General features: G+C 42.3%; 3 protein-coding genes across 5 annotated transcripts in view; 1 reads left to right on the top strand and 2 right to left on the bottom strand.

Annotated features, from left to right (window-relative positions):
- kcnk10b (potassium channel, subfamily K, member 10b) overlaps window positions 1-18,948 on the bottom strand; it is a 51,413-nt gene extending 32,465 nt beyond the window's left edge. The window contains exon 1 of the mRNA XM_089003943.1: window positions 18,808-18,948. The gene's annotated coding sequence lies outside the window, so the exon portion shown is untranslated. The remainder of the gene's footprint in view (window positions 1-18,807) is intronic.
- ptpn21 (protein tyrosine phosphatase non-receptor type 21) overlaps window positions 1-21,061 on the top strand; it is a 23,091-nt gene extending 2,030 nt beyond the window's left edge. Inside the window, exons 3-19 of one of the 2 annotated variants that reach the window (XM_089003940.1) lie at window positions 506-675; window positions 2,014-2,111; window positions 4,291-4,358; window positions 4,446-4,516; window positions 6,955-7,042; window positions 7,129-7,217; window positions 8,455-8,542; window positions 9,380-9,459; window positions 9,571-9,631; window positions 10,899-10,980; window positions 11,050-12,533; window positions 13,761-13,901; window positions 14,941-15,159; window positions 17,147-17,275; window positions 18,496-18,730; window positions 18,803-18,963; window positions 20,338-21,061. In XM_089003940.1, the coding sequence (XP_088860066.1) occupies window positions 506-675; window positions 2,014-2,111; window positions 4,291-4,358; window positions 4,446-4,516; window positions 6,955-7,042; window positions 7,129-7,217; window positions 8,455-8,542; window positions 9,380-9,459; window positions 9,571-9,631; window positions 10,899-10,980; window positions 11,050-12,533; window positions 13,761-13,901; window positions 14,941-15,159; window positions 17,147-17,275; window positions 18,496-18,730; window positions 18,803-18,963; window positions 20,338-20,466 (3,393 nt within the window). In that variant the 3' untranslated portion in view covers window positions 20,467-21,061. Of the gene's footprint in view, window positions 1-505; window positions 676-2,013; window positions 2,112-4,290; window positions 4,359-4,445; window positions 4,517-6,954; window positions 7,043-7,128; window positions 7,218-8,454; window positions 8,543-9,379; window positions 9,460-9,570; window positions 9,632-10,895; window positions 10,981-11,049; window positions 12,534-13,760; window positions 13,902-14,940; window positions 15,160-17,146; window positions 17,276-18,495; window positions 18,731-18,802; window positions 18,964-20,337 lie in introns of both variants that reach the window. The other variant, XM_089003939.1, reaches the window with a different exon arrangement.
- Window positions 18,811-27,129, bottom strand: tslig3b (tRNA splicing ligase complex subunit 3B). Of its 2 annotated transcripts, XM_089003953.1 has the most exons (9): window positions 26,950-27,129; window positions 26,688-26,836; window positions 26,314-26,427; window positions 25,691-25,866; window positions 25,533-25,613; window positions 24,476-24,592; window positions 24,230-24,397; window positions 22,156-22,279; window positions 18,811-18,948 (listed from the first exon to the last, which is right to left on the bottom strand). In XM_089003953.1, the coding sequence occupies exons 1-9, from the start codon at window positions 26,985-26,987 to the stop codon at window positions 18,935-18,937; spliced, it is 981 nt and encodes a 326-aa protein (XP_088860079.1). In that variant the 5' UTR covers window positions 26,988-27,129; the 3' UTR covers window positions 18,811-18,934. The 2 variants fall into 2 exon arrangements, with proteins under 2 accessions (XP_088860079.1, XP_088860078.1); XM_089003952.1 differs by lacking the exon at window positions 18,811-18,948 and having other exon boundaries at window positions 21,204-22,279.

Below are 27,129 nucleotides of genomic sequence, written 5' to 3'. Positions count from 1 at the left end.
GTTTTAAGGCTTATTTAGTAGAAAATTATGTTTTATGGGTACCTGGAAACGAATTATTCTCATTTTTAATGGTTTCCTATGGGAAATTAATGTTTGGAAGACATACTTTTCGCCTTACACACACTTTCTGGGAACGTATTAAGTTCGTAAGCTGAGGTATCACTGTACAAGTATTGTTCCTCCTAAGTAAGAAGCCAGTGAAAAAATGTCGTGCAGTTTAGAAAGTCTAAAATTGTTGTGAAAAAAATAACATACTATCAAAGGGGTTGTGAAGAGTACACTTTTTAGTCTTATAATTTTGGAAGTGGACATGATCAGGTAGAAACGTCATCCAACAAGGAACCAACACAAATTTGCTAGCGAGCATAAATCTCTAAAAGTTATAGGATTTAGAATTTGTCGGGAAGTATACAACCTGAAAATTTGCCCCTGTTTTTATTGTTTCCAAACGAGAGCTTAAAACCGCTTTCTGTCATGTGATACTTGTGTTTTCTCCATCCACCAGATAACATTCTTCAGTCTATGGTATCTAAACAAGCAGAACCAGCAGAGGTGGATTGACCTGGAGAAACCACTGAAGAAGCAGCTAGACAAGTATGGCGTGGAGCCTACTGTCTACTTCGGAGTGGTTTTCTACATTCCGAGTGTCGCCCAGCTGCAGCAGGAGATCACAAGGTAACGTTTTATTTTGTTAAATCCCCCCAAAACGTTTTCTTTTTAAATGACTTTGATGCCACTCGGTAATTTAACAGAATCTGTAAAGGATATGGAAACGACAATATTGCAGCAAGCGGGAGCAGGCAACACTATACAGTCGCAGCTTGGAATTGAAGCGGATTTACGCGGGACAGGAGATTCGAGACAATCTGTTTCCGTCAATGGATGCTACAGCTGCGTGTTTGCTTTCAACATTTAGCTTGTAGCAGATGTGCACATTTCAACATGGCATTGCTGATCCACTGGTGAAAAGGACGCTTTGATCCTCTCCTGTTTCATCTACAACTGCTTCATACAACAAGAACGTGCAGAAAGTGCTTAAGATTGAATGACCGTCTGTCTTTTGTGTTGTCAAATTATTTATTTAGCTTTGTTAATAATAATAATAATACATTTCATTCCTAAGCGCGTTTTACTCTCAAGGTCACTTTACAGTCACGGGATAAGTTTTTCTTCCTGTGGGTGAGCAGCGGCAACCACACGCGCCAGCGTTCACTCAACCCAAAAGAACTCGAATAGATAGCAAGCTAGCTAACAGCCATCTAATAGATATCGAGATAACTAGATAGCTAATAGATAGCTAGCCAGCCAGACAGCTAATGGACAGCAAATAGATAGCCAGCTAGGTAGCCAGCCAGATAGCTCGATAGCCAGCTAGCCCGCCAGATAGCAAATAGATAGCAAATAGCTAGCTAGCCAGCTCGATTTTTACTAGTTGTTTTGACTTCAAGATGGCGCCACGAAAATGTCTGCCTTTACAGCAGACCCTGTATTTTTTTTTCTACTTCTTCCTTTCCTTTCCTCTTACTTCCATAGATTACTTCCAAAATTGAAGACTGTCTTTTGTATTGTGTCACATTATTTATTATTGTAGTTTTTTTTTACTTCAAGATGGCGCCGCGAGAGTGGCTGCCTTTACAGCAGCTCCTGTATTTTCTTTTTTCTACTTCTTCCTTTCCTCTTACTTCCATAGATTACTTCCAAGATTTTTTGTATTGTGTCACATTATTTGTTATTGTAGTTTTTTTGATTATTTTTTTACTTCAAGATGGCGCCGCGAAAGTGGCTGCCAGCTCCTGCATTTCATTTTTGCTGCTGTGCTGTGAAATGTTAAATTCTCCACGGTGAGACAAATAAAGGCTCATCTAATGTAATCTAACCATTGTGTTTAATTCCCATGACATTTCTTATTTAGCCACATGCTGTGCTAAAGAATATTTCAGTTGTATTCTTTGACATTTTTTGACCGCTTGTCCATTGTTGTACTAAAATGACCACATCTTTTTTTCACCACAGATATCAGTATTATCTACAGTTGAAGAAGGACGTGTTGGAAGGTCGCATCTCGTGCACTTTAGAACAAGCCACCCGCTTGGCTAGCCTTGCCGTACAAGGTAAGTTGCTATAGCGTGATCATTTTCATCTTGTGCTGTTTCAAAACAAAGGAATTGCTGGCGTGACAAATCGTGATTATCCGTAAGAACGCCTGCGTGCAAGTAGTTCTCATGTAGTAGCCTGAGGTGTTTGTCGGCATTGTTGCAGAGTAACTTTTCATTCATCGACTTATAGTCCGGTGCGCCTTATAGATGGAAAAAGTTTGAAAATACACCATTCATTGTGGGTGCGCCTTATACATCGGAAAATACGGTAACTCGGTTAATTGATTTTAATGTTCGTCGTTGAATCATAAAAAAAAAATCCTGTTTGCACTCTTTAGCTAGTTAAATCACCAACACACATGTTTTTTTCTACATGGTGGGGACGAGGTGTGCGAGGGATTTGGATTTACCTTTATTAGTTGACCCCTGGGAACCTAATTAAAAAAAAAAGTATATATATATTTATGAAACACAGCAGACATCCTGCGTATGCGCACACACACACACACACACACACACACACACACACACACACACACACACACACACACACACACACACACACACGCTGTAATTTCTGAACTACAAATGCCACAAAAATGAGCAAATACTTTTTTTTCGCTATATTTCTTCACAAAATCGGAATATACCAGTTTTTTTACTTTAAAATCATATTCACCACGCTCACATAGTGCCTTGAAAATGTATGAATCCAAGTTCAAGTACCCCAATCCAAAAGCTGTGAGATATCCTACCAACCTATTGGCCAGCCAGAAGAATCTCAAACACTGCCGTCGAAGTTATATTGGTCTCGACTGCTTGTGTGCTTGCATTTTAGCATAGCATAGCAGAGCCTCCGAGATCACTTTTAGACTTCAAGGATCTTCACTATTTCTATATACAGTGATACCTCAACTTACAAAGTTAATTGGTTCTCAGAAAGTGTGTGTAAGGCGAAAAGTTCCTCTGCCAAACATTTATTTCCCAAAAGAAACCATTAAAAATGAGAATAATCCGTTCCCAGGTCCCCATAAAACAATTTTCTACTAAATAAGCCTTAAAACTACACAAAATATACATTATTTTATGTTTAATAAATGTGCTATTGTATTGTAATTAAAAAAATAAACTCTACTGTATAATAGTCGTTTTATTTACCTTTGTGATGGTCGTTGATGTAGTTGCCTCCTGATGATATCTGAGTAAAGTTGTCGTGCTTTCTCCGCGATAATGCCCTCACTCACACGGTGCCCTGCTAGCTGCTTTTCGTGAATCCAAATCAACAGAAGTTTTTTTCAGCCTCTTCTATTGCCTGAGACCATTACTTAGACAACACAGAAACATCTTTAGCCACACGTAGGAATGGCGTACTGGGACGCTAAGTCACACAAACGCACACCTCGTTCGTGTTTTTCGATGATCTCCTTCTGCTCAAACATAATTTTCTTTAATGTTTTCTTTAAGTACTCCACTCGATAACAAACCACATCTGCACTCAAACAGAGTGCGTGTGGAAAACTAGTCCGCCAGCCACTGTGGCGCTGTTCGACCCTGTGTTTTGGTGTCCATCCGCCGAAAACAAGTCCGCTAGTCACCGTTCGTACGGCAGTTCGTATGCCAAGATTATATTCTCTCAAATTGAATGTTCGTAAGGCGCAAAGTTTGTGAGCTAATGCGTACGTAAGCTAAGGTATCGCAATAACTTTTTAAAAAAAGTCACATTGGGCCGAAATACAATACAATAGAATACACCTTAATTTATATCGTGCTTTCACAACAGCTGCAGCTCTAACAAAGCGCTTCACATAATAGTCAACACAAAGCAAAATAATAAACACAACAGGAACATAAAAAAAAATGGACAGTTATGCAATCTTCACGACTTTCCCCATGTACTATGATGTTTGAGTACAAAACAAACACTTTATCATAAAATGGCCAACGTCCCCTCTGGGGTCCCCAAAAGGGGCACTGGAGCGAAGGGTGTGCTTTAAAAGCATTGCTGATGCCGAGGATAGCGAACATAGTTGCGAGCGTTGCCAGCAGTCTGGCTTGCAGCTTCAGCAGATGCGTTGACACCATTTGCCAACGTGAAAGGAAACTCAAATGACTGGACACCTTTCTTATTTCACATTTTGCAAATAAGCGTTGGAGGACTTGTATTTGATGAATGTTTCTCCCTCCGTTTCCCAAGCTGACTTTGGAGATTTCAATCGCTACGATTCCCAAGAGTTTCTTCAGAAGTTTGCACTGTTTCCTATCGTAAGCACTTTCTTATTTCCTGCTCCACCCACGTGAAGAAAAGACGCTTTCAGTAATCACTTTTGGGGACGGGTTTGTTGTTTGCAGGACTGGATCCAGGATGAACGAGTGCTGGAGGAGGCGACTCAGAAAGTGGCGCTTCTCTATCAGTCTTATAGGTGAGACACATTAGCGAATGGGCTTGTTTTCATCATTTGTATTTGATTAGATTAGCCTTTATTAGTCTCGCATTTACATTTCACAGCAGCAAAGTGATGAAAGTTAAGAGGAAAGGAAGAAGTAGAAAAACAAAATACAGGAGCCGCTGTAAAGGCAGCCACTCCTGCGGCGCCATCTTGAATTCGAAACAACAACAAAATAAAACTAAATAACAAATAATGTGACACAACACAAAAGACATAGTCTTCAATCTTGGTAGTAATCTATGAAAGTAGGAGGAAAGGAAAGGAAGAAGTAGAAAAACTACAGGACCTGCTGTCAAGGCAGCCACTCCTGCGGTGCCATGTTGAAGTCAAAACAACAACAAAATAACAAATAATGTGACACAACACAAAGGACACATACTTCAGTCTTGGAGGTAATCTATGAAAGTAAGAGGAAAGGAAAGCAAGAAGTAGAAAAACAAAATACAGGAGCTGCCGTAAAGGCAGCCACTCTCGCGGTGCCATCTTGAATTCAAAAACAACAACAACAACAAAGAAACACGACAAATTATGTGACACAACACAAAAGATACAGACAATCTTCAATGTTAAAGCACTTTCTGCACACTCTTTGTTGTATGAAGCAATGAAAAAGGAGAGGATCAAAGCCTCCTTTTCACCAGTGGATCAGGGACGTCATGGAGAAATGTGCACGTCAGCTATAAGCTAAATGTTGAAAGCAAACACGAAGCCGGAGCATCCATTGACGAAAAGTGATTGATCACATCTCCTGTCCCTACGTAAATCCGCTTCAATTCCAAGCCGTGACTGTATGGTGTTGACTGCTACCGCTTCCCGCCATATTGTTGTCTCCTTACACTTTACAGATTCTGTTATATTACCGTGTGGCATCAAAGTCATTAAAAAAATAATTTCTCACATCTCTTGTCCTGCGTGAATCCGCTTCAATTCCAAGCCGCAACAGTTCCACATAAGCATCGACGCTATCCACCAGCGCTACCTTCTTCTCATCGCAGGAATCACTCAAACAAAGTCAAATGGTCTTATTGGTCTGAACAATGTATATGGGAAGATTTGCCCACAGATTAGCGAGTGCCGATAAACACAACAGCTGTTAGCTAGCTTTCTATCGATTTGATTTACTTCCAGGTTGAGTAAACGCTGGCACGTGTGGCTGCTGCTACTCACCCACAGAAAAACGCATCCTGTGACTGTAAAGTGACCTTGAGAGTTTTGAAAGGCGCTTATAAATTAATGTATTGTTATTATTATAACAGTGCCAACAAATGGGACAAAAACTGCAGAACAAGATTAGCATACGTTTTTGTATGCTAGTCAATAACATCATTTGTTGGTACACTACATATGCGATAACGGCCATATCACCAAACGCAAGACAACCGAGTTGAGAATTCAAGTACCGGAATACCTCTCGCTTACGAACTTAATCGGTTCCCAGAAAGTTGTGTAAGGCGAAAAGTGTGTCTTCCAAACATAAATTTCCCATAGGAAACCATTAAAAATTAGTATAATCCATTTCCAGGTCCCCACAAAACATAATTTTCTACTAAATAAGCCTTCAAACTACACAAAATATACCTTATTTTATGTATAATAAATGTGCTATTGTATAGTAATGGAAGAAATAAACTGTACAGTATAATAAAGTCGTTTTATTTACCTTTGTCATGGTCGTTGATGTAGTTGCCTCTTGATGATATATGAGTGAAGTTGCCTTTTTTTTTCAGCGATAATACCCTCACTCACTCCGTCCCTTGCTAGCTACTAGTCCCTCACTCATCCCGTCCCTTGCTAGCTACTAGTTTTTCAACCTCTTCTATTGCCTGAGACCATAGCTTAGACACCCTTAGCCACACGTAGCAATGGTGGACTTAGCATGTATCTGCCTACAGGCCACTACCCACCCAAACACTTTTTTTGTATTATTCAGGGTGTTTTGGGGGACTCCTTTTTTTGTGTTGTTTTTGTTGTTGTTGTTTTTTTGAATACCAAGAATTAAACGGCCAATCCTGACAAAGCATGAGGAAGAGGAGGACGAAGAGACTAAGGAAAAGACTGACAGAGCGAAGGGTGTTCATTTCAACTGTCTAGCAGGCTATCTAGTAGCTATCTGTTAGCTAGCTAGCTAGCGTTCTATCTATTTGAGTTACTTTCGGGTTGAGTGAACGCTGGCGCGCGTGGCTGCCGCTGCTCACCCGCAGGTAAACTGATCCTGTGACTGTAAAGTGACCTTGAGAGTTTTGAAAGGCGCTTATGAATTAAATGTATTATTATTATTATTATTAGCAACCTGCTCCTGGGACGCTATCACTGTATGTACCAGCTAACATTGACCCATCTTATTTGTTGACAAGATAAAAATGGACTTTTTTTCTCATTTTGAACCAAGTATTGGCTTGTGTCCTTCTCAGGGGTTTGTCGTCCCCAGAAGCCGAGATGTTGTACATGCAAGAAGTGGAGAAAATGGAAGGCTACGGCCACGAGAGCTATCAAGCTAAGGTCGGCTTGAGCTAGCTTGCGCCAGAAATGTCAATCTGTTTGGAAAATGACATTTTATTTTTTTTTGGTCCGTGTTGCGTAAACAGGACAACACGGGCACGGATGTGACTTTGGGTTCTTGCCTCGATGGTATTTTTGTTAAACACAAAAATGGCAGACCTCTTCATTTGTTCAGGTAATGCGGGTACTTTTGGTATGTTCTTTTCTGCCAAAATCTGGTCTTTGTAAATATCGTCTCACTATTTAGCGACACAAATACTTAAAGGACAACCGACACCTCCGGACAAGTTGTTTCCATAATTTGTAAAATCACTTCAAATGACTTCTACCGAGCGCATTTTACAAAGATTCCACCGCATATAGCTATATTTTACGTTTGAAGACTCGCGCTGAATATCCATGAAGTCTAGTTTTCGAGTTGATGACGATGCCCTAAGTGACATCACGGAGGGAACGCCCCTGACCGAGAAAGCGACACACAATGCATTTTGGGTGCTTTTTTTTCATCTGAAAACACCGTGTTGATGGCGAAATTAGAAGGAAAAGTACATAAATAACGCGATGGTGAATCGTTGTGTGTCACAGCCAATTGCAGTAACACGCGTAAAGAAGGTGTAAGTTGACACAAATTATCAGCAGACAAATCAGCCCATTTCCAACGGAGCTTGTGCGCCATCTTGTGCATTTTCTGGGCGCTACATTGGAGTCTAGATGGCTGGAATTGACACGGAAGGACTTCTTTAATCGATTGCAAAAATTTATGCTTTCCTCTTCAGAACTACAGTAAAGTCTCGTTATATCGATATTCTCGGGACTTGGAAAAAATATCGATATAACCGGACTATTGATATATCCGATCCTGCGGGAATATAATTTTCTCCTTGAGTTCATAGAAATAGTATCGTAATAAGCAGTACTATCGATATAACCGATATCGATATAACGAGACTTTACTGTATTTGAATCATATTCATAACTGGATGAGCAACAAGAAAGCATCTTATTCGAATCTGAATTCTCTGAAGCCATTGTTTTGATTCTGGAGCAAGGCAGTTTGTGAAGGAGTATCCTGGCGTGACGTCACGAACAAAGGGGCGGGACTTTCTGAATCTGCCCAGTTCCGAGCTCATTTTGTGGCCGTTTTGGGACACTAAGTCATTTTTATTGGTGTTTTGCATTTGACTAAAAATATCAACCTACGTGTTTTGGGTATTTTAGATGCTATAAAACGTTTTTCTGATGTCAGTTAGGAAACAAAAAAAAAATGGTGTCGGTTGTCCTTTAACTAGACTTGCTGTCCCCTTGCGTGTCGTTGCTATTAAGCATTTTGCTGTGACTGCAATGACATCATGCAGTGACTTTCTTTCTTTCTTTCTTGTTGTTTTTTCCCCTTGCTTAAATTGGCCATGTAGGTGGAATGAAATTAACAACATGAGTCACAACAGGTCTTTCTTTGCCTTGGAGTTTCTCAACAGAGAGGAGAGTGTCCAGTTCCAGACCGTAAGTCAGTCAGTCAGTCTCTCTCTTTCTTTTTTTCTTTCTTTCTTCGCTTCTCTCTCTCTTTCATTCTTGCTCTCTTTCTCTCTTTAATTCTCTCGCTCTTTCTTTCACTCTCTATCTTTCTCGCTCTCTTTCATTCTCTCTCTCTCTCTCTCTCTCTCTCTCTCTCTCTCTCTCATTCTCTCTGTCACTGTCTCTCCCCCTCTCTCTCTTCATAGGTCTCTCTTTCTTTCTCTCTGTCTCCCTCTTGGTCTCTCTTTCATTCTCACTCGCTTTTTTTCTGTCTCTCTCTCCCATTCTCGCTCTCTCTTTCAATGTCTCCTCTTTCCTTTCCTCTGTCACTTTTTCTTTCTTCTTTTTTCCTTCTCTCTCATTCTTGCTCTCTCTCCTCTTTCTCTCTGTCTCTCCATCTCTCTTTCATTCTCACTCTCTCTTTCTCTCATTGCCTCTCTCTCTTATTCTCTTTCTCACTCTCTCTCCACCTCTCTCTCTTTCATTCTCTCTGTCTTCCTCTCATTATCTTTCATTCTCTCTCTCTCTCTCTCTCTCTCTCTCTCTCTCTCTCTCTCACTGTCTCTCCACCTCTCTCTTCCCTTGGTCTCTCTCTCTCTCTCTCTCTCTCTCTCTCTCCCCTGTGTCTCCTGCTATTTTCTCTCAACTCAGCTCTCTCGGTGGAATTAGGTTCAGCCAGTCGGAACAACGCACAGTTGTTGTCTGGGGCCGTTAGTCACATAGCATCAGCTGAAAATCTGTTTCTGGGAATGCAAGCTGAAATCTTTTCTGTGTGTCTTGTCGTTTTGTTTTGTTTTTCTTCACTTCCCTTATTTTGTACCGCAGGAAGACATGGAAACTTCCAAATACGTGTATCGCATGTGTCTGGCCCGACTCAAGTTTTATAAGCTCAACCAAAGCATCCTGTAAGTTTCACCCGTCTCGCCCTCTTCCTGCCTTGTTTGTCGCTTGTGTGTCGAGCGGCGCACTTCCACCTTCCCCTTCCCCTCCCCTTGACTGATTTTTTTTCTCACCAGACAAACACAGCCCGCAGTCGTCAACCCGGTCAGACGTAGATCGTCAACAAGATTGTCCCTGGTCAGTTCAGTGCGCATCCTTGTCTATTTATTCCCGCCAAGTAATTTGATTAGATAAGAGTAATTCCGCAGGGGTTGTTAGACATTACTTCAATATCGTAACTAAAACCTGGACATCATTTCACGTCCTGTGTTTTAAACAGTTAACTGAGATTCCATCACTGATTAGTACCATATTTTCCGGTGTATAAGGCACACCTGAGTATAAGGTGCACCTCACCCCCCCAACGAATGGTGTATTTTCAAACTGTTTCCATATATAAGGTGCACCGGACTATAAGGCGCAACTTTAACGTATGAAAAAAGTTTTCCAAATATAAAAGTTTCCAAATATAAGGCACACCACATTATAAGGTGCTGCAGTAGAGGCTGAGGTTACGCACAACTTTTTCTACAAGCGGAAATGGAGTTGGTGGCTGCTGACAGTAGTTACGAGACCTGTTGTGGCTTAATTAAATGTCTTATTATTATTATTATTATTATTATTATTATTATTATTATTATTATACATATAAGGCCCACCTGCGTATAAGGCGCAGGGTCACCTTTCGAAGAAAATCAAGGCTGGCTGGCTACGTGGCTAGCTACCTATTTGCTATCTATTAGCTAGCTAGCTCACTGGCTGGCTGACTAGCTAAATGGCTAACTAGCTAGCTGGCTATCTATTATCTATCTAATGGCTATCTATTAGCTTTCTATCTATTTAAGTTACTCCCGGGTTGAGTGAACGCTGGCGCGTGTGGCCGCCGCTGCTCACCCACAGAAAAACTTATCCTGTGACTGTAAAGTGACCTTGAGAGTTTTGAAAGGCGCTTATAAATGAAATGTATTATTATTTTTTGTGTGCCTTATACACCGGAAAATACGGTGCTTAATATTATCTTTGGACAACTTTTTTCATTCATTGAATGTGCGCCTTATGCTCTGGTGCGCCTTATACAGGTAACATCCGAGTTACGACCGGGTTCCGTTCCAACAAAACGGTCGTAAATCGAAAAGCATCCGGTGCCATTACACGGTCACTTGCTCTGCGACAGTGAGATACTGGCTGGCCAAAATTGCGCTGCGAGGACGTTGCGGTGCCTGGCGTAGAATTAAAAAAAAGGGGTCGTAAAACCGGTCGTAACTCGGATTTTAACTGTATATGGAAAAAGTTTGAAAATACACCATTCATTGGGGGTGCGCCTTATATGCTAGAAAATACAGTAACCATCACAAGAAAACTAAGTTATTGTCTTTTGTTTTTTTTCAACCTTCCTGGACAGCAGCCAAAACCTCAGGGCTACGTGATGCCCCCGCCACCAATGCACTACAACGGCCACTTTGCGGAGCCCTACACGTCATCGCAAGGTAACGTTCGACTTGTCGCGTCAGCGTTGGTCATCGAGACTCAACCCGGACAATGTGGCTTTATCCCAGACAACCTGTATATGAACAGCCAGAATGGTTACTACTACCACTCCCAAACCAGCCTGGACTACCCACCCATGGAATACGGCAGCGGCGGGCGCTTGCGGAACGGCAGCGTGTACAGCGCCCACAGCACCAGTTCCCTGACCAACCCCCAGCACTACCTCCAGCCCTCCCCCATGTCCTCCAACCCCTCAATCACCAGCGACATCACCCGGCCCGACTACGTGCCGTCTCACCGGCACAGCGCCCTCATCCCGCCTTCCTACCGCGCCACCCCAGACTACGAGACGGTGATGCGGCAAAAGACCCGAGGCGGCGCCGGCATGCTTTTGTCCCAGGAGAACCGGCAAAGCCACTCCATGAGGAACCTCAACATCGGCAACTCGTACGCCTACAGCAGGCCAGACCCTCTGGTTTATAGCCAACCCGAGATCCGAGGAGAGCACGGTGGCGGTGCCGCCCAGCACCACCACCACCACCACTATCCCTTCCACATGGGCTCCAGTTTCCACAGCCCGTCGCCATATCACGCTTACCCCATCGAGAGGAGACCCGTGGTGGGAGCCGTCAGCGTCCCGGAGCTGACCAACGTCCAGCTACAACAAGCCCAAGAGTATCCTGCCCCCAACATCATGAGGACGCAGGTGTATAGACCGCCTCCTCCGTACCCCTACGCTCACCCGCGGCCCGCCAACAGCACGCCGGACCTGTCGCGTCACCTTTACGTCAGCAGCAGCAACCCGGACCTGATCATCACGCGTCGCGTGCACCACTCGGTCCAAACGTTCCAGGAGGACAGCTTACCCGTGGCTCATTCTTTGCAAGAGGTCTCCGAGCCTCTTTTGAGCGGGCCCGCGCCAAGAGCGCCGTACCCCGTCCAGAAGCGTAACTCCATGGAGATAGCCGGATTGGCGCAAAACCTCGAAGGGATGCGGTTGAAAGACCGGCACGTGTCACCTTCGGCGACCGAGGCCTCGCAAGGTTCTCAACTCAATGTGTTTTTGGAGCGCACCAAGACGGAAGACGGGGGTGACTCCAAGGACGACGCGCCGTACGGACACAAGAAATCGCTCTCTGACGCCACCATGTTGGTGCACAGCAGTGGCGACGAAGAGGAATTCGAAGAAGACGCGGGCTGTCCCACGCCGCTCACGCACAAAGCGATCGGTGCTGTCATTCCAGAGGGATCTTCGCAGAACGTCTTCACGGCTCCGCAACAACAGACTCCCCTTGAGCCCCCGCCAGCTTATCCCATCGGGTCGTCTCTGGACCCCTCGCTGGCCGCCGCCCTGACCTACAAGATTCATCCCCTGATCCACGAAAACGCGCCTCTTCACCTGGGCGATGAACGACAACGCAGAATAATGCCCTCTGTCTCAGAGGGGGATCTGAGCGGGGAGGCTAAGCACAAGTCCAAGAAGGACTCGAAGAAGAGACCCGTGTCCGATGTGCCTCAAGCTAAGAAGATCATCGAAGGGTTACCGCCTCCTGTGAGTCCTTTCTTACATTTTGAGCTCCCTTCATGCAGCCTATCTAGAATCAAAATCATCTAGATTGGCCAAGTGTGTAGAACACACAAGGTATTTGTCTCCGGTAGAACACGCTGCACTCGTATTATCATATAAAAGACACGACAAATAAGTATGGAGGACACTAATAAAGACTAATCTAATGGAATTCCTTAGTGTAAGTGGTACCTCTCAGGAATAACTTTGAGACAATGTGCAAGGGAACAAGCAGTTCAAGGGAGTACAGAGCTGGAGATACAATGATTCTAACGAGATGCGGTTCCACGGGCTAGATAGGTAGGTAGGTATTTAGGTAGGTAGGTAGGTAGGTACTTAAATAGGTAGGTATGTAGCTAGCCAGGTAGGTAGGTAGCCAGATAGGTTGCTCGCCACCTAGGTAGGTAGCCAGGTAGGTAGATAGGTAGGTAGGTAGGTAGATAGATAGGTAGGTAACTGGCCAGGTAGGTAGATAAGATAGCCAAGGTAAGTAGATAGCTAGCCGGATAGGAAGGTAGCTACACAGGTAGCTAGCCAGATAGATAGGTAGCTAGTTAGCTATAGAGTTATATTTGGGTTACTTTTTAAAGAGTTAATGGCAACTGGGGAAGAAGGTGATTAAATGTCTGCTGGATTTGGTAGCGCCTACCAGAGAAGAGTAGCTGGAAAAGGTGGTGGGCAGGGTGCCGAAGGGTCCAGTAGGATTTTCCATGCCCTTGTCTTGCAATGTGCAAGTCCTAACTCTCCGTTGAAGTCGTATTTTGTCCATTTTTATGGCAGCCCCGAACCGAAACCGCGATGAAAGAACACAGGATTGATTCAATGACTGTCGTGTAGAACTGTCGTTGCAACTCCTGTGGCAGGCCATGCTTCTTTAGCAGCCTCAGGAAGTGCATCCTCTTTTGGGCCTTTCTCAAGTTCGAGGCCCGTTTTTCAGAGGATGCCGCATCTCTGTAATGCCGGAGTCAAGCCATTTACAGTATTTGTGGCCTTCAGAGTTTGTATTGTCGGTATCAACGTAGATGAATTGCGTTATGACACTCGATTTAGACAGAAGCACGTCAAGGAACCGGCTGGGTGACATTTCAGCGGAGACGTTCTCAGCGAGTGCGCTATTGTCTCCACCCTCGGAGCGAACGACCTTCCCCTGACTGAGAATCATCCACTTTCAACTTCAACATAACCCCGCGCGTTCTCTTCTGGTCACGCCAGGGCATGAAGAAGAGCGTGCGGTCCGACGTGAGGAAGATGGGGTCTCTCAAGGTGGCCCATCTCAACGGCCTGTCCATGTCCAGGCACCCGGCGCAGAACGAAACTAAGGACGAGCCCGAACGAGACTCCAATGACGAAAGGGTAGGGATCAATCCGAACATTTTTGCGACACTTAGCAGCCAGTTGACTTGTTTCGGGTGAAACTGGTTAGCCGAGTTAACCTGGTTAAAGCTGAAAACAATACACGATGTAGGTGAACTAAATCCTGGATTTCACAATAAGAGGGGCAAGGGGGGGTTGCATTCTGACACCATGTGCTCGAAAGTGGCTGAACGTGTGGGTTAGCTCGCCAAATATCGACACCTCTATCATTATTTTGTTACCGGCCTCTCGCACTCATTCATTCGTCTAGACACATTTACAATAGCTGTAAATAGGAAAAGAATATTGGATGTTTGACACCCTTGCTTAACGGTACCTGTGCATCAATGCCAAAATGGAGAGGATCATTAACGCTATGTACGCAATCAAGAATCCACGTTGCACAAACTGTAGTTTAAAACAGGAGAATATGGGCAATATGGCAAATATGGCAATTTTTTTCCGTTTTATTTCCTACAAAAATACAGTGTGCTCATCCTACTTAAAGAAAAAAAAACTACATTTACCGGTATATAAGGCGCATTGGAGTATAAGGCATACATCCAATGAATAATGTACAGTAAAGTATCGTTATATCGATATCGGATATATCGATAGTCCCGGTTATATCGATACTATTTCTATGCACGCACGGAGAAAATTACATGCAAACAGGGTCGGATATATCGATAGTCCCGGTTATATCGATATTTTTTCAGACTCCCTTGAATATCGATATAACGAGACTTTACTGTATTTTAAAACTTTTTCCATATACAGTGATACCTTGGCTTACGAACTTAATTGGTTCCCAGACAGTGGGTAAGGCAAAAAGTGTGTATCCCCAAAAATTATTTTCCATAGGAAACCATTAAAATGAGAGTGTTTTTAAACTGTGCTTAGATATTCCTTTGATAGATATTGTTGACAACTAAACAACTAAAAACCACATGAGCTTTCACTTGCAGTAGTTTCGAAGCAACATACCGAATTTCAAAATGGCTTTTCAAACATAAATTCATCACCGATCCTGTTCCAGTGCAAATTCCTAGAGCGGCACATGGAGATGGGCGAGCTACTGAAGGAATACGAGAGCATCCCAAAGTGTCGTTCGACGGCCGAGTGCACGGTCGCCCAGATGGCCGAAAGCGCCGACAAGAACCGTTTCCAGGACGTGTTGCCTTACGACGACACCCGTGTGGAGCTTGTACCCACCAAAGAGAACAACACGGGCTACATCAACGCCTCGCACATCAAAGTAAGACAAAATGGTTGTCCTGTCCATCCTTATGCCCATAAAAACAAACATCTCAAGAAGCCATGCCAGAATTGACACAAGAAGTATATCTGCCATTTTAGCTGTGTTGCCAATTTAGAGTTACCTTGACATTGTATTTATTTATTTTTTGCTGAAGCAAAATGACAAATACCCGCAAGAGTGTTTCAGGAGCACGTAAACGGAATAACAGTGGAAGTCAGCCATTTTGGTTTGAAGGCGGCCATTTTACCATCTTCGGTTCCTTTTCATCTATCTGTCTGTCTGACTATATATCTAGCTACCTAGATATCTATTCATCCAAATAACAGTGGAAGTCAGCCATTTTGGTTTGAAGGCGGCCATTTCACCATCTTCAGTTCCTTTTCATCTATCTGTCTAGCTATCTATCTAGTTACTGATCTATCTACCTAGCTAGCTACCTATCTAGCTAGCTAGTTATCTATCTATCTAGCTATCTATCCATCCATCCAAATAACAGTCAGCCATTTTAGTTTGAAGGCGGCCATTTTATCATCTTTGGATCCTTTTCATCTATTTTTATCTGATCATCTGTCTGTTTATTTTTAATAATAATAATACATTTAATTTCTAAGCGCCTTTCAAAACTCTCAAGGACACTTTACAGTCACTGGATTTTTTTGTGCGGGTGAGCAGCGGCAGTCATTCGCGCCAGCGTTCACTCCATTCATTCTTAAATCTATTTGTCTATTCATTTATTTTTAGGGAACTACTCAGATTTTTTTTTTAATTCAGCCCTGGATGGAAGTTAGGTTCACTTTACATTGTGAAATTTGAAAACCCACAAAAAAAATTAATTTAAAAAAAGTTTGAAAGACTCATAACTAATGAGGTAATAAAACTCCTATTTCATAACCTCCTTCTTTATTTTCATGAACCCGTCCGAGAGGTTTTATCTGATTGAGACTGAATTTCAGTCACGCAAACGAGATCGCTCGGCGATGTTAGATAGTAGAACAATTACATTTGTTATCATGTGATAAACTTGATGTGTAAAAAAAAAATAATAATAAATCGGTGGCCGATGGTGCTTTATTTGTCAGAACACGGGTGACACAAGCGCTTTAGAAAAAAAATGCATGGCATTTTGCGACGCGAGTAAGTATCGGAAGGCTTGTGGTCCAACAGGTTTTTCTGTAACTTGCTGTTGTTTTCTTCTGTTTTGGTTTTGTTTTTGAAAGGCCTTTAAAGGACAACCGACGCCTCCGGACAAGTTGTGTCCATAATTTGTAAAATCACTTCAAATGACTTCTACTGAGCGTATTTTACGAAGTTTCCACGGCATATAGCTATATTTTACGTTTTAAGACTCGCACTGAATATTCAGGAAGTCTTGTTTTTGAGTTGATGACGATGCCTGACGTGACGTCACTGAAGGAACGCCCCTGAAAGCGAGAAAGCGACACACAATGCATTGTTTGGTCTGAAAACTTCGTGTTGATCCGTGTTGATGGCGAAATTAGAAGGAAAACACATAAATAACACGATGGTGAATCGTTGTGTGTGTGTGTGTATATTTTCTGGGACGCTACATTGGAGTCCTGACGGCTCGAATTGATCAGCAAGTACTTAATTAATCGATTGCAAACATTCATGCTTTCCTCTTCAGAACTATTTGAATCATATTCATAACTGGGTGAGTCACAAGAAAGCATCTTCTCCGAATCTGAAGCCATTGTTTTGATTCTAGAGCAAGGCAAAGACGTTCTGGCGTGACGTCACGAACAAGGGCGCGGGACCTTCTGAAACTTGGCATCTCCGAGGTCATTTTGAAGTCGTTTTGGGACACTTTTAGTCATTTTTATTGGTGTTTTGAATTTGACTAAAAATATCAGCCTGCGTGTTTTGGGTATTTTAGATGCTATAAAACGTTTTTCTGACGTCAGTTAGGAAACAAAAAAAAATGGTGTCGGTTGTCCTTTAAAGTGCTTGCGTTTTGTCTCGGCAGATCAACATCGGAGGACACGAGTGGAACTACATCGCTAGCCAAGGGCCTCTTTCCAACACATGTCAGGACTTTTGGCAAATGGTGTGGGAGCAAGGTGTCGCCATCATCGCCATGGTTACCGCCGAAGAGGTGCGTTGAAGCAGCCCCCCTTTTACCACTTAGACTATTAATTACTACATCCAGAATATATATGTAAAAAAAAATCACAATGAGCCACTTCCAGAACTGTGACGAGTTACACGCACACTATTTTTGTTTTTAATGTGGCCCCCAATTTTAACTCATTCACTGCCAGGGTGGTGCCAGGGTTTTTGTCATTTTGACTCAAATTGCAGGACCGACAGAATATTGAGTTTTAAAACTACAAAAACATTCAATGAAGCGTAAGAAACCTTAGACTCTCTTCTTTCATCAGGAAAAAAATAGTTAATTCCTAAGTTATATGGGTCTGGAGTTATTTAAGCTTGAAATGGGGGCATCTGTACAAAACGCAAATGATGTCCCCTCGTGGAAGGGGAAAAAACCATTGCTCGGCACCCCTGCAAGAAAAAACAACTATATATAGATATAACTATCTAGGTGTCTAGCTGGCTATCTGTTGGTTATCTATTGGCTATCTACCAGCTAGCTAGCTTTCTATCTATGTATTTAATAGTGACATTCAGTGTATTAGGTAACTAGCTAGCTATCTAACTATCTAGATAGCTAGCTATTAGCTATATAACTATCTAGGTGGCTAGCTATCTAGCTAGCTATCTGTTTGTTATCTATGAGCTATCTACTAGCTGACTATCTGGCTTTCTATCTGTGTATTTAATAGTGACATTCAGTGTATTAGCTAGCTAGCTAGCTATGAGCTACATAAATATCTCGGTGGCTAGATGGCTATTTACTAGCTAGCAGGCTTTCTATCTGTGTATTTAATAGTGACATTGAGTGTATTAGTTAACTATCTAGCTAGCTAGTTATTGGTTATACAACTATCAAGGTGGCTAGCTGGCTATCTATTAGCTAGCTAGCTTTCTGCGTATTTAATAGTGACATTCAGTGTATTAGCTAACTAGCTAGCTAGCTATTAGCTATATAACTATCTAGGTGGCTGGCTAGCTATCTCTTGGCTATCTATTAGCCATCTACTGGTTGGCTAGCTAGCTTTCTGTGTATTTAATGACATTCAGTGTATTAGCTGACTATCTAGCTAGCTAGCTATTAGCTATATAACTATCTCGGTGGCTAGCTGTCTAGCAGGCCATCTGTTGGCTATCTATTAGCTATCTACTGGTTGGTTAGCTAGCTTTTTATCTTCCCGCGGCCAGTTAAAAGAAAACATCATCTCCCCTCTTGCGCAGGAGAGCGGGCGAGAAAAGAGCTTCCGCTATTGGCCTCGTCTCGGCTCGCGTCATAACACGGTGACGTACGGCCGCTTCAAGATCACCACCCGCTTCCGCACCGAGTCGGGCTGCTACGCCACGACGGGCCTGAAGATCAAACACCTGCTATCGGGCCAGGAGCGCACCGTGTGGCACCTTCAGTACACGGACTGGCCGGATCACGGCTGTCCCGACGATTTCAAAGCCTTCTTAAGTAAGTCGTTTGGATTTTGATCTTCGGGGATGACTTTTTCGAGGCCTAACGTGGGTGTCGCGGTGTTTCCAGCCTACCTGGAGGAGATCCAATCGGTGCGGAGGCACACCAACAGCATCAGTGAGCCAAAGAACAGCAACCTGCCCGTCTTGGTACATTGTAGCGCCGGCGTGGGACGCAGCGGCGTGGTCATCTTGTCTGAGATCATGATCGCTTGCCTGGAACACAATGAGGTAAACGTATATGATAAGGAGACAATCAAAAAATATACCGGTAACATCCGATGTACGACCAGCCCGACTTACGACCACCCTTACTTACGACCATGGCCTCCAGACCTTATTTTTAACATTTTAAGGGGGGGGGGGCGGTTGCGAGTCATTTAGCCTCAGAGACTCTATTCAACATTTTGACTTACGACCATTTCGACTTACGACCGTTTGGTCCGAATGGAACTCGGTCGTAAATCGGATGTTACCTGTATAGAATTTTGCCCCTGAGTATTACGAATACTATTTATGTATTTTTTTAGAGGGCTGTTCACATGTTTACGCGTCATTGTTTCGTGAAACGTGGTTCTCTTTTATCCGCATTGTCAAGCATGCATGAATTGATTTATTTGCCTCTTGGTTTATTAATTTACTATTTGCTATATATTAGTTATCTAGCTGGCTGGCTAGCTAGTAGCGCTTTAGCTAGATAGCTATATAGCTAGCTATCTAACTTATCCTGTGACTAAAGTGACCTTGAGAGTTTTGAAAGGTGCTTATAAATGAAATGTATTATTATTATGTTTTCATTGTTCTCTGCCTCATTGTCATTTTGCTTTTCCCCCAGGAAAAAAAGCTAGCATGTTATTTAGCATGAGAGGCTAACATTGTTTTAGATTGGATTCGCCTTTATTAGTCTTGCAGTGGAGAAATTTACATTTCACAGCAGCAAAGTGATGTAAGTAAGAGGAAAGGAAGAAGTAGAAAAACAACATATAGGAGCTGCTGTCAAGGCAGCCACTGTCGTGGCGCCATCTTGAAGTCTTTTGACTTCAAGACAAAAAATAATTAAATAAATAATGTGACACAACACAAAAGACAGTTGTTATATCTATTGTATAAAGCAGTTCTAGATAAAAGAGGAGAGGATCTAAACGTCCTTTTCACCAGTGGATCAGGGACGTCATGGTGAAATGTGCACGTCTGCTACAAGCTAAACGTTAAAAGCAAACACAAAGCTATAGCATTCATTGACAAAAAGAAATTGTCTCACATCTCTTGTTCCACGTAAATCCGCTTCAATTCCAAGCCACGGCCATTCCACATACGCACCAACGCTCGTTTCTTCCCATCCCCGAGCTCCTCACGCATTGCATCCATCCAGTCGCAGACTGTCCAACAGCAACCGACCTTTCCGCTGAACGAGCAGAGCTGTAAAAACGCTGCCCGTTACAGGCGCAAAAAAAAGCACGATGGCCCCAGAGCTGTCCAGTGATGACACCGACATTCTTCCCGAATCAAAAACAGTGCTGACGGCTGCCTACTCAGGCGCCATCTTGGACTTCTTTGTCTTGAGACCCTTTCCTTACTTATGTCTTCTATTCGTCACCCTCGCAGATGCTGGACATCAAAACTGTTTTGATGAAGCTACGCCAGCAGAGGATGATGATGGTGCAGACCTTATCGCAGTACACCTTCATCTACAAAGTGCTGGTCCAGTACCTCCGCAACTCTCGCCTCATCTGAGAAGCCCGAAAATATGGCTGAGCCCAAACTCTCCTCAACAGTATTATCGTGTTGTTGTTTTTTTTTTTGGTTTTACGTTGATTCTTGCTTCGTGAAGCACTTTTTAATACTTCTCTGCTGTAAGCGCTTAACATTTTTTACGACCAAGGTGACTTTGGGAGAAAGCGAGTAGAAGATGACAAAATGAAGGAATATAACAAAGCAACAAATGATTTTTTTTGACTTGAAAGTTGTTTTATTTAAACATTTATTTGATGAAGAAGTGCCTGCGGATTTTTTTAAATGAAGTTCGATTGCAGTGAAACAAAAAGTTTGCGTGGCTTTTGTGTGTGAGTGGGCTGAAATGCAAACAAGGTCTCAAAATCCTTCGGAATTTCAGGGTTTCCCATTTTTGTTTTTAAAACTGATGGAGTCTTAGTGTTGTTGTTTTTGTGGCCGTTTCGTCCATATTGATAATGTACACAATGTAAGATTCGTGTTGTTTACTGTACAAACTGTATAAAGTCTATCTATGATGCACAAACTAAATGCTATGCCTCTGAAATGTTTAAATAAGAGCATTAAAGACAAGTGACTCGAATAAATGTGAATGTGATGCCCAGGTGGTGATTATTCACTCAACAGCAGACGGACGGGTATGAAATTCATTTATATGAAAACCACAAATACCACGTGGAACACCTTTTCTACACGTTTACCATTGTTTACAATTTCAAATGAATACCGTATTTTCCGGTGCACCGAAAAGTCTCGATTTTGTTGAAAAGATGACCCTGCGCCTTATATGCAGGTGCGCCTTATACAATTCCAAATGAATAACCTATTTTCTGGTGTATAAGGTGCACCGAAAAGCCTCGATTTTGTTGAAAAGATGACCCTGCGCCTTATACGCAGGTGCGCCTTATACAATTCCACATGAATAACCTATTTTCCGGTGTATAAGGTGCACCGAAAAGCCTTGATTTCCTTGAAAAGATGACCCTGCGCCTTATACAATTCCATATGAATAACCTATTTTCCGGTGTATAAGGTGCACCGAAAAGATGACCCTGCGCCTTTAAAATACTGCTGTAAATTTTGAATTGCGGGTGAGCATCAGCCAATTAAAAATAAAAATGCTGTGTTGATTGACATGGCTGTTAATTTTTTTTAAACGTTCAAACAAAATCTATATTTGTAAATTTCATATCAGGGCTGAGTTTGCGGTTCAAAAAAAAATGATGCGTCACAAAACATTTCTCAATGTGAACGCTAGGGATCGCGGTTTTACCGTTGTGAGTTGCTGTGTAGAGTACAGTAATCCCTCGCTACTACGCGGTTTCAGTGCATCACAGATGCGTTCCATTTAAAAAAAAAAAATCCCCAATAACTCCGAGGTTTTGGACATGGCTGTAGCTTGATTGGTTCCGAGCGCTGATGTCACCCAATGACAACACGATATCTCATGATTTCCTGGTCCTGGTTTCCATTAACCGCGAAAAACGAGGGATTACTGTATTGTACTGTATTAAAATGGTATGTTGTGGAATCATGATAAAGAGTAAAAATCAAATCAATACTGGTACCGTCCGCGTTTTCCACCGTGCCCCCCGTGGTCGTGTCTCCCACCACGCCAACCTCCTCCTCCTCTTTTCCCCCCTCCCCATCCACCACCACCACCACCACCGCCCCGCCATCCGCCTCCTCTACCTCCTCCACCTCGCCATCCTCCACCTCCTCCATCTTGCCTTTTCTGCCATGGGGGCATCTCGGGGAGCGGGGCTTCGATTTCAGAGGGGCGCCCGCCTCTGTCGGGAACTCTTCCCATTTGGATCTGATGAACACGTGCAAGCGGCAAATAAAAGGGTGGTTTGATTACGCAAAATATAGTCCTGTTTTTTTTTACCAATAATAGATATCATATTTTCCAGTGTATAAGGCGCACTCAAAAGCCTTCATTTTCTTCAAAAGAGGACTCTGCGCCTTATACGTAGGTGCGCCTTATATGTGAAGTAATTTTGAGCCACAACAGGTCTCACAACAACTGTCAGCAGCCAGCGACTCAATTTCCCAGAAAAAGTACAGTGATACCTTGGCTTACGAACTTAATTGGTTCCGAGTGTGTATCCCAAAAATTAATTTCCCATAGGAAACCATTAAAATGAAAATAATCCGTTCCCAGGTCCTCATGAAACATAATTTTCTAAGCCTTAAAACTGCACAAAATATACCGTATTTTATGTATAATAAATGTGGCAAATTTGTATTTTTTTCCGTTTTATTTCCTAAAAAAATACAGTGTGCTCATCCTACTTAAAGAAAAAAAAACCCGACATTTTCCGGTATGTAAGGCGCATTGGAGTATAAGGCGCACCTCCAATGAATAATGTATTTTAAAACTTTTTCCATATACAGTGATACCTTGGCTTACGAACTTAATTGGTTGACAGAGTGTGTAACGCAAAACGTGTGTATCCCAAAAAATAATTTCCCAGAGGAAACCATTAAAATGAGAATAATCCGTTCCCAGGTCCCCATAAAACATAATTGTCTACTTTTATATTTTGTAAGACTTAAAACTACACAAAATATACCTTATTTTATGTATAATAAATGTGCTTTGGTATTCTAATTAAAGAAATAAACTGTACGGTATAATAAAGTCGGGGGTGCGCCTTATACTCCGGTGTGCCTTATATATCGGAAACTACAGTGTCCATGTCGCTAAAAAGCGATTCAAATCGGGTGTCGCTTTTCCTTCAAAAAATAAATACCGTATTTTCCGGTGTATACGGTGCACCAGAGTATAAGGTACACCCCAATGAATGGTGTATTTTCAAACTTTTTTCCATAAATAAGGCGCCCAGAAGTATAAGGCGCAACTTCAATGAATGACAAGTTCCGCATATATAGTTACACATGGAAAAAGTTTGAAAATACAGGTAACATCCAACTTACGACCGGCTCGATTTACGACCACCCATACTTACGACCACGACCTCCAGACCCTATTTTTAAAATTTTCATTCTACGCCTGGCATCACAATGCGCTAGCAGGCCGGCAACGTGTACGACAATTTTGGCCAGGCAGCCAGCATCTCACTCTCGCGCAGCAATCGACCGTGTGATCGTATCACAGGGGGGATTATGCGAGTCATTTAGCCTCTGAGTCTCTATTCAACATTTTGAATGTATTTCGACTTACGACCACTTTGACTTACGACCGTATGGTCGAAGCGGAACTCGGTCGTAAGTCGAATGTTACCTGTATATGCCTTATATATGGAAACAAATTGAAAATACACCATTCGCCTTATACTCCGATGTGCTTCATACACTGGAAAATATACTATTTTTTTCTTTAAGTAAAATGAGTACACTGTATTTTTTTAGGAAATAAAACAGGTAAAATACAATGCAAAATGAATGGAAAAAATATACAGTAAAGTCTCGTTATATCGATATCGGTTATATCGATATTACTGCTTATTACGATACTATTTCTATGAACGCAAGGAGAAAATTTACATGGCCGCAGGATCGGATATATCGATAGTCCGGTTATATTGATATTTTTTCCGACTCCCGAGAATATTGATATAACGAGACTTTACTGTATATTAAAAAAAATGTCTGTCAGATAATCAAGAAAAATACAACCTACGTATTTGTATATGCTTGTATTTAGCTAAATAAAAAAACATCTATTTTTGTAAATATCCAAGAATATATTTCTTCCCAAAAAATTAAACAAAGCGGACTAGAGGCGGCGTCACGCACGTACCTTGTTGACGGCGCAGGCCGTGTTCGCCCTGCTGGCGCCGCTGCTTGTCTTGACCACATTGCAGATGTCCTCCCTGGCGGCCAGCAGGGCGGCGGCGTCCACCGTGGCCTCGGCCCTCAACGCGTGTCTCTTGGGCTGGTACGCCTGAGCCATGCTGTCCACTCTGGCCTGAATAAAACCAAGAAAAATAAAAATAAGACATTTAAGACACAAATTCAAGATATGAGATTGTAAAATGAAACTCACCTTGGCTTTATCGGACCAGCCGAATGACTGAATCGTGACATCCAACCGCTTGATGAGCATCCTGCGCCGGCATTCGTACTCTGACGACAGGATCGCGTTCATGCTGTGGAGCTTCTCCTGCGGGAAGCGTCACTCGTGGGTGGACATACATGTAGTTCGTAATAATAATAATAATAATAATAATAATAATAATAATAATAATAATAATAATACAGTGATACCTCAGCTTACGAACGCTTTAGCTCACAAACTTTTCACCTTGCAAACATTAAATTCACGAGAATATAATCTTGGTTTAACAAACTAGTTTTCGGCAGACGAACCAAACCACACAGCTGGCTAGCAGACTAGTTTTCCACGCGCCCATTTGAGTGCAGATGTGGTTTGCTATCGAGTGGAGTACTTTTGCTCTTATTTTCTTCTTCTTCTTTTCCTTTCGGCTTTTCCCTTCAAGGGGTCATCGCCAGAGCAAATCAGTGTCCTCCATCTTGAGAGGTTTGATCCGCATGTTTGTTTTGGCCAAGCTTTTACTCTTATGGGACAAAAAAAAAAAAACCACCACAGGCTAGTGTTAAGCCGAAGAGGACACAAACGACAATTACGGTCGAGCAGAAGAAGAAAAACACAAACGAGGTGTGCGTTTGTGTAACTTAGCTGTCCCAGTTGCTACCATCCATTGACAACTATCATCACAAAGGTGAATAAAACGACTATTTCAAGCTCAGATAACTCCAGGCCCATATAACTTGGGAATTAACTATTTTTTTCCTGATGGAAAAAAGATAGTCACAGGTTTCTGACGCTGATTTCCTGCAATTTTAGTGAAAATGAAAAAAAAAAAACCATGGCACTGGACTGGCCACATTTTTGCACATCATCTGGCAGTGGATGAGTTAAAAGGGGGAAAATATCGCAAGATCAATATTAGTATTAATTTATTTTTATAGTATTAATTTAAGAAAATAAATAAGGAATTGACCAAATTTTGGACATAGGGAAGTTTCTGCATGAATGCTACAATATGAAAAAATGTATTATCATCATCATCATCACATACCCACTGTTCACTGCTGAGAGGTGTCTTCAATGCGGGCTTTCCCACTCCGCCATTCGGAAACATTCCAACAAGTGTATCTACCTGCAGTCACACATTATTGATTATTTTTTTTGAAACCATTTTAATCATAACATAAAGGAAATTAGTGAGCCTCACACCTTCTTTTGGACTTGAGAAAGCACATCAGAGGAATCCTGTCCCTCAAACAGTGAAACGTTCACCATCTGGCAGATTTCTCGCAGCTCCAGAGATGCTTTGCCCGCATTTTGTCCCCGTAAGCCGCCTCGTTTGATGCTGGCAATCTGCGCCGCCTGAAGCTCTGAACTTAAAAACACTATGTGAGAAAAACACAGAATATTTATTATTCTTATTACTATTATTATTATCATCCATCCATTTTCCGTATCGCCCTCATTATTATTATTAATGCGGGGTTGGCAATCAGCTCGGGTTGAGAAGTACATTAAAATCTCACAGTAGAACAAAAAAATAATAATATAAATGTAATAATTGTACTTAGCAGGCAATATACAGCAAAGTGACAAATATGGCTGCTTTATTTCTTGTATGTGACAGTCATCCATTGCAAATGTCCCCATTGTTGGACGAATAAAAGTTTTCTGATTTTGATTCTGATCCACGTTAAGCGCTTTGTTACAGATGTTGTTAAAGCGCTATATAAATCAATATGTATTGTATTGTAAAAATCTTCTCATAACCACTTCAGCTTAATCAGATTTAAGGACTTAAGGTTAAGTTTTGACTTTGTGCTGTGACTTACGGACAAACTTCAGGTGGTCTTTAGTATCTCCTTTCAGTATCGCAGTCATTTCATAAGGGCAGCAAAGCTCTTTCAGCAAACCCCTTATATCCACTTCCAGGCTGTCCAAGTCCTCTGCGGGGGAGAATGACTTTCGTTTAAAAATTAAATGCAGTGATGGGAAGTAGAATGTAATTGATGTAATTGTGTTGATGCATCAATAGCCAAATGAATTTCGCCAAGTGAAGTAAGTGAAAAAAACATTTTTCACGTCAGTAACGCAAATTTGCCAAAATGGGACCCGGAAATTTCCTGGATAGTCGCATCGCAACCGCAAGCAAAATATGGATAAATGTACAAAGCTCGACGTGTTTTTTTTTTATTGTTGGGTTCACCTGGACCCGTGTTGATGCTCTCCTCCAGTTCACAGAGCGGCTTCAAACGAGACACCAACCACCGGCACAAGTCCACATACTCAGCCGACGTCAGGCCACCCTGCGCGGCTTGGAGCAACGCCGCCTCCTCCTTCAGGGAACCGTCATAACTAAGACATATTTTTGAACACACATTAAAGAGTTCTTGTCGAAGATAACATGGCGCGAGCCCGGCAATGTAAAGCAATTCGTGACCATGCTATCAAGTGGGTTAGCAACTTACCCGAGTTGCTCCAAATTGTCTAAAATGTCACACTCCATCCTTTAATCTGTAGTTTCACGATCATAACATGATAACGTTTAAGTATGAATGTGTTTATGAGGGGAAACGTGTACATGTATTCATGGTCCGTGTATTTTACACGACACCGACATCGTGCGCAATAGCATACTGGTCCTGGAG

The sequence above is a fragment of the Hippocampus bargibanti genome, linkage group LG09 (assembly GCF_051943395.1).
Source record: "Hippocampus bargibanti isolate YZ-2025 linkage group LG09, ASM5194339v1, whole genome shotgun sequence".
NCBI classification, from domain to species: domain Eukaryota; kingdom Metazoa; phylum Chordata; class Actinopteri; order Syngnathiformes; family Syngnathidae; genus Hippocampus; species Hippocampus bargibanti.
The sequence above is the reverse complement of the archived record's forward strand: the minus strand, read 5'-3'. Positions and strand labels throughout refer to the sequence as shown.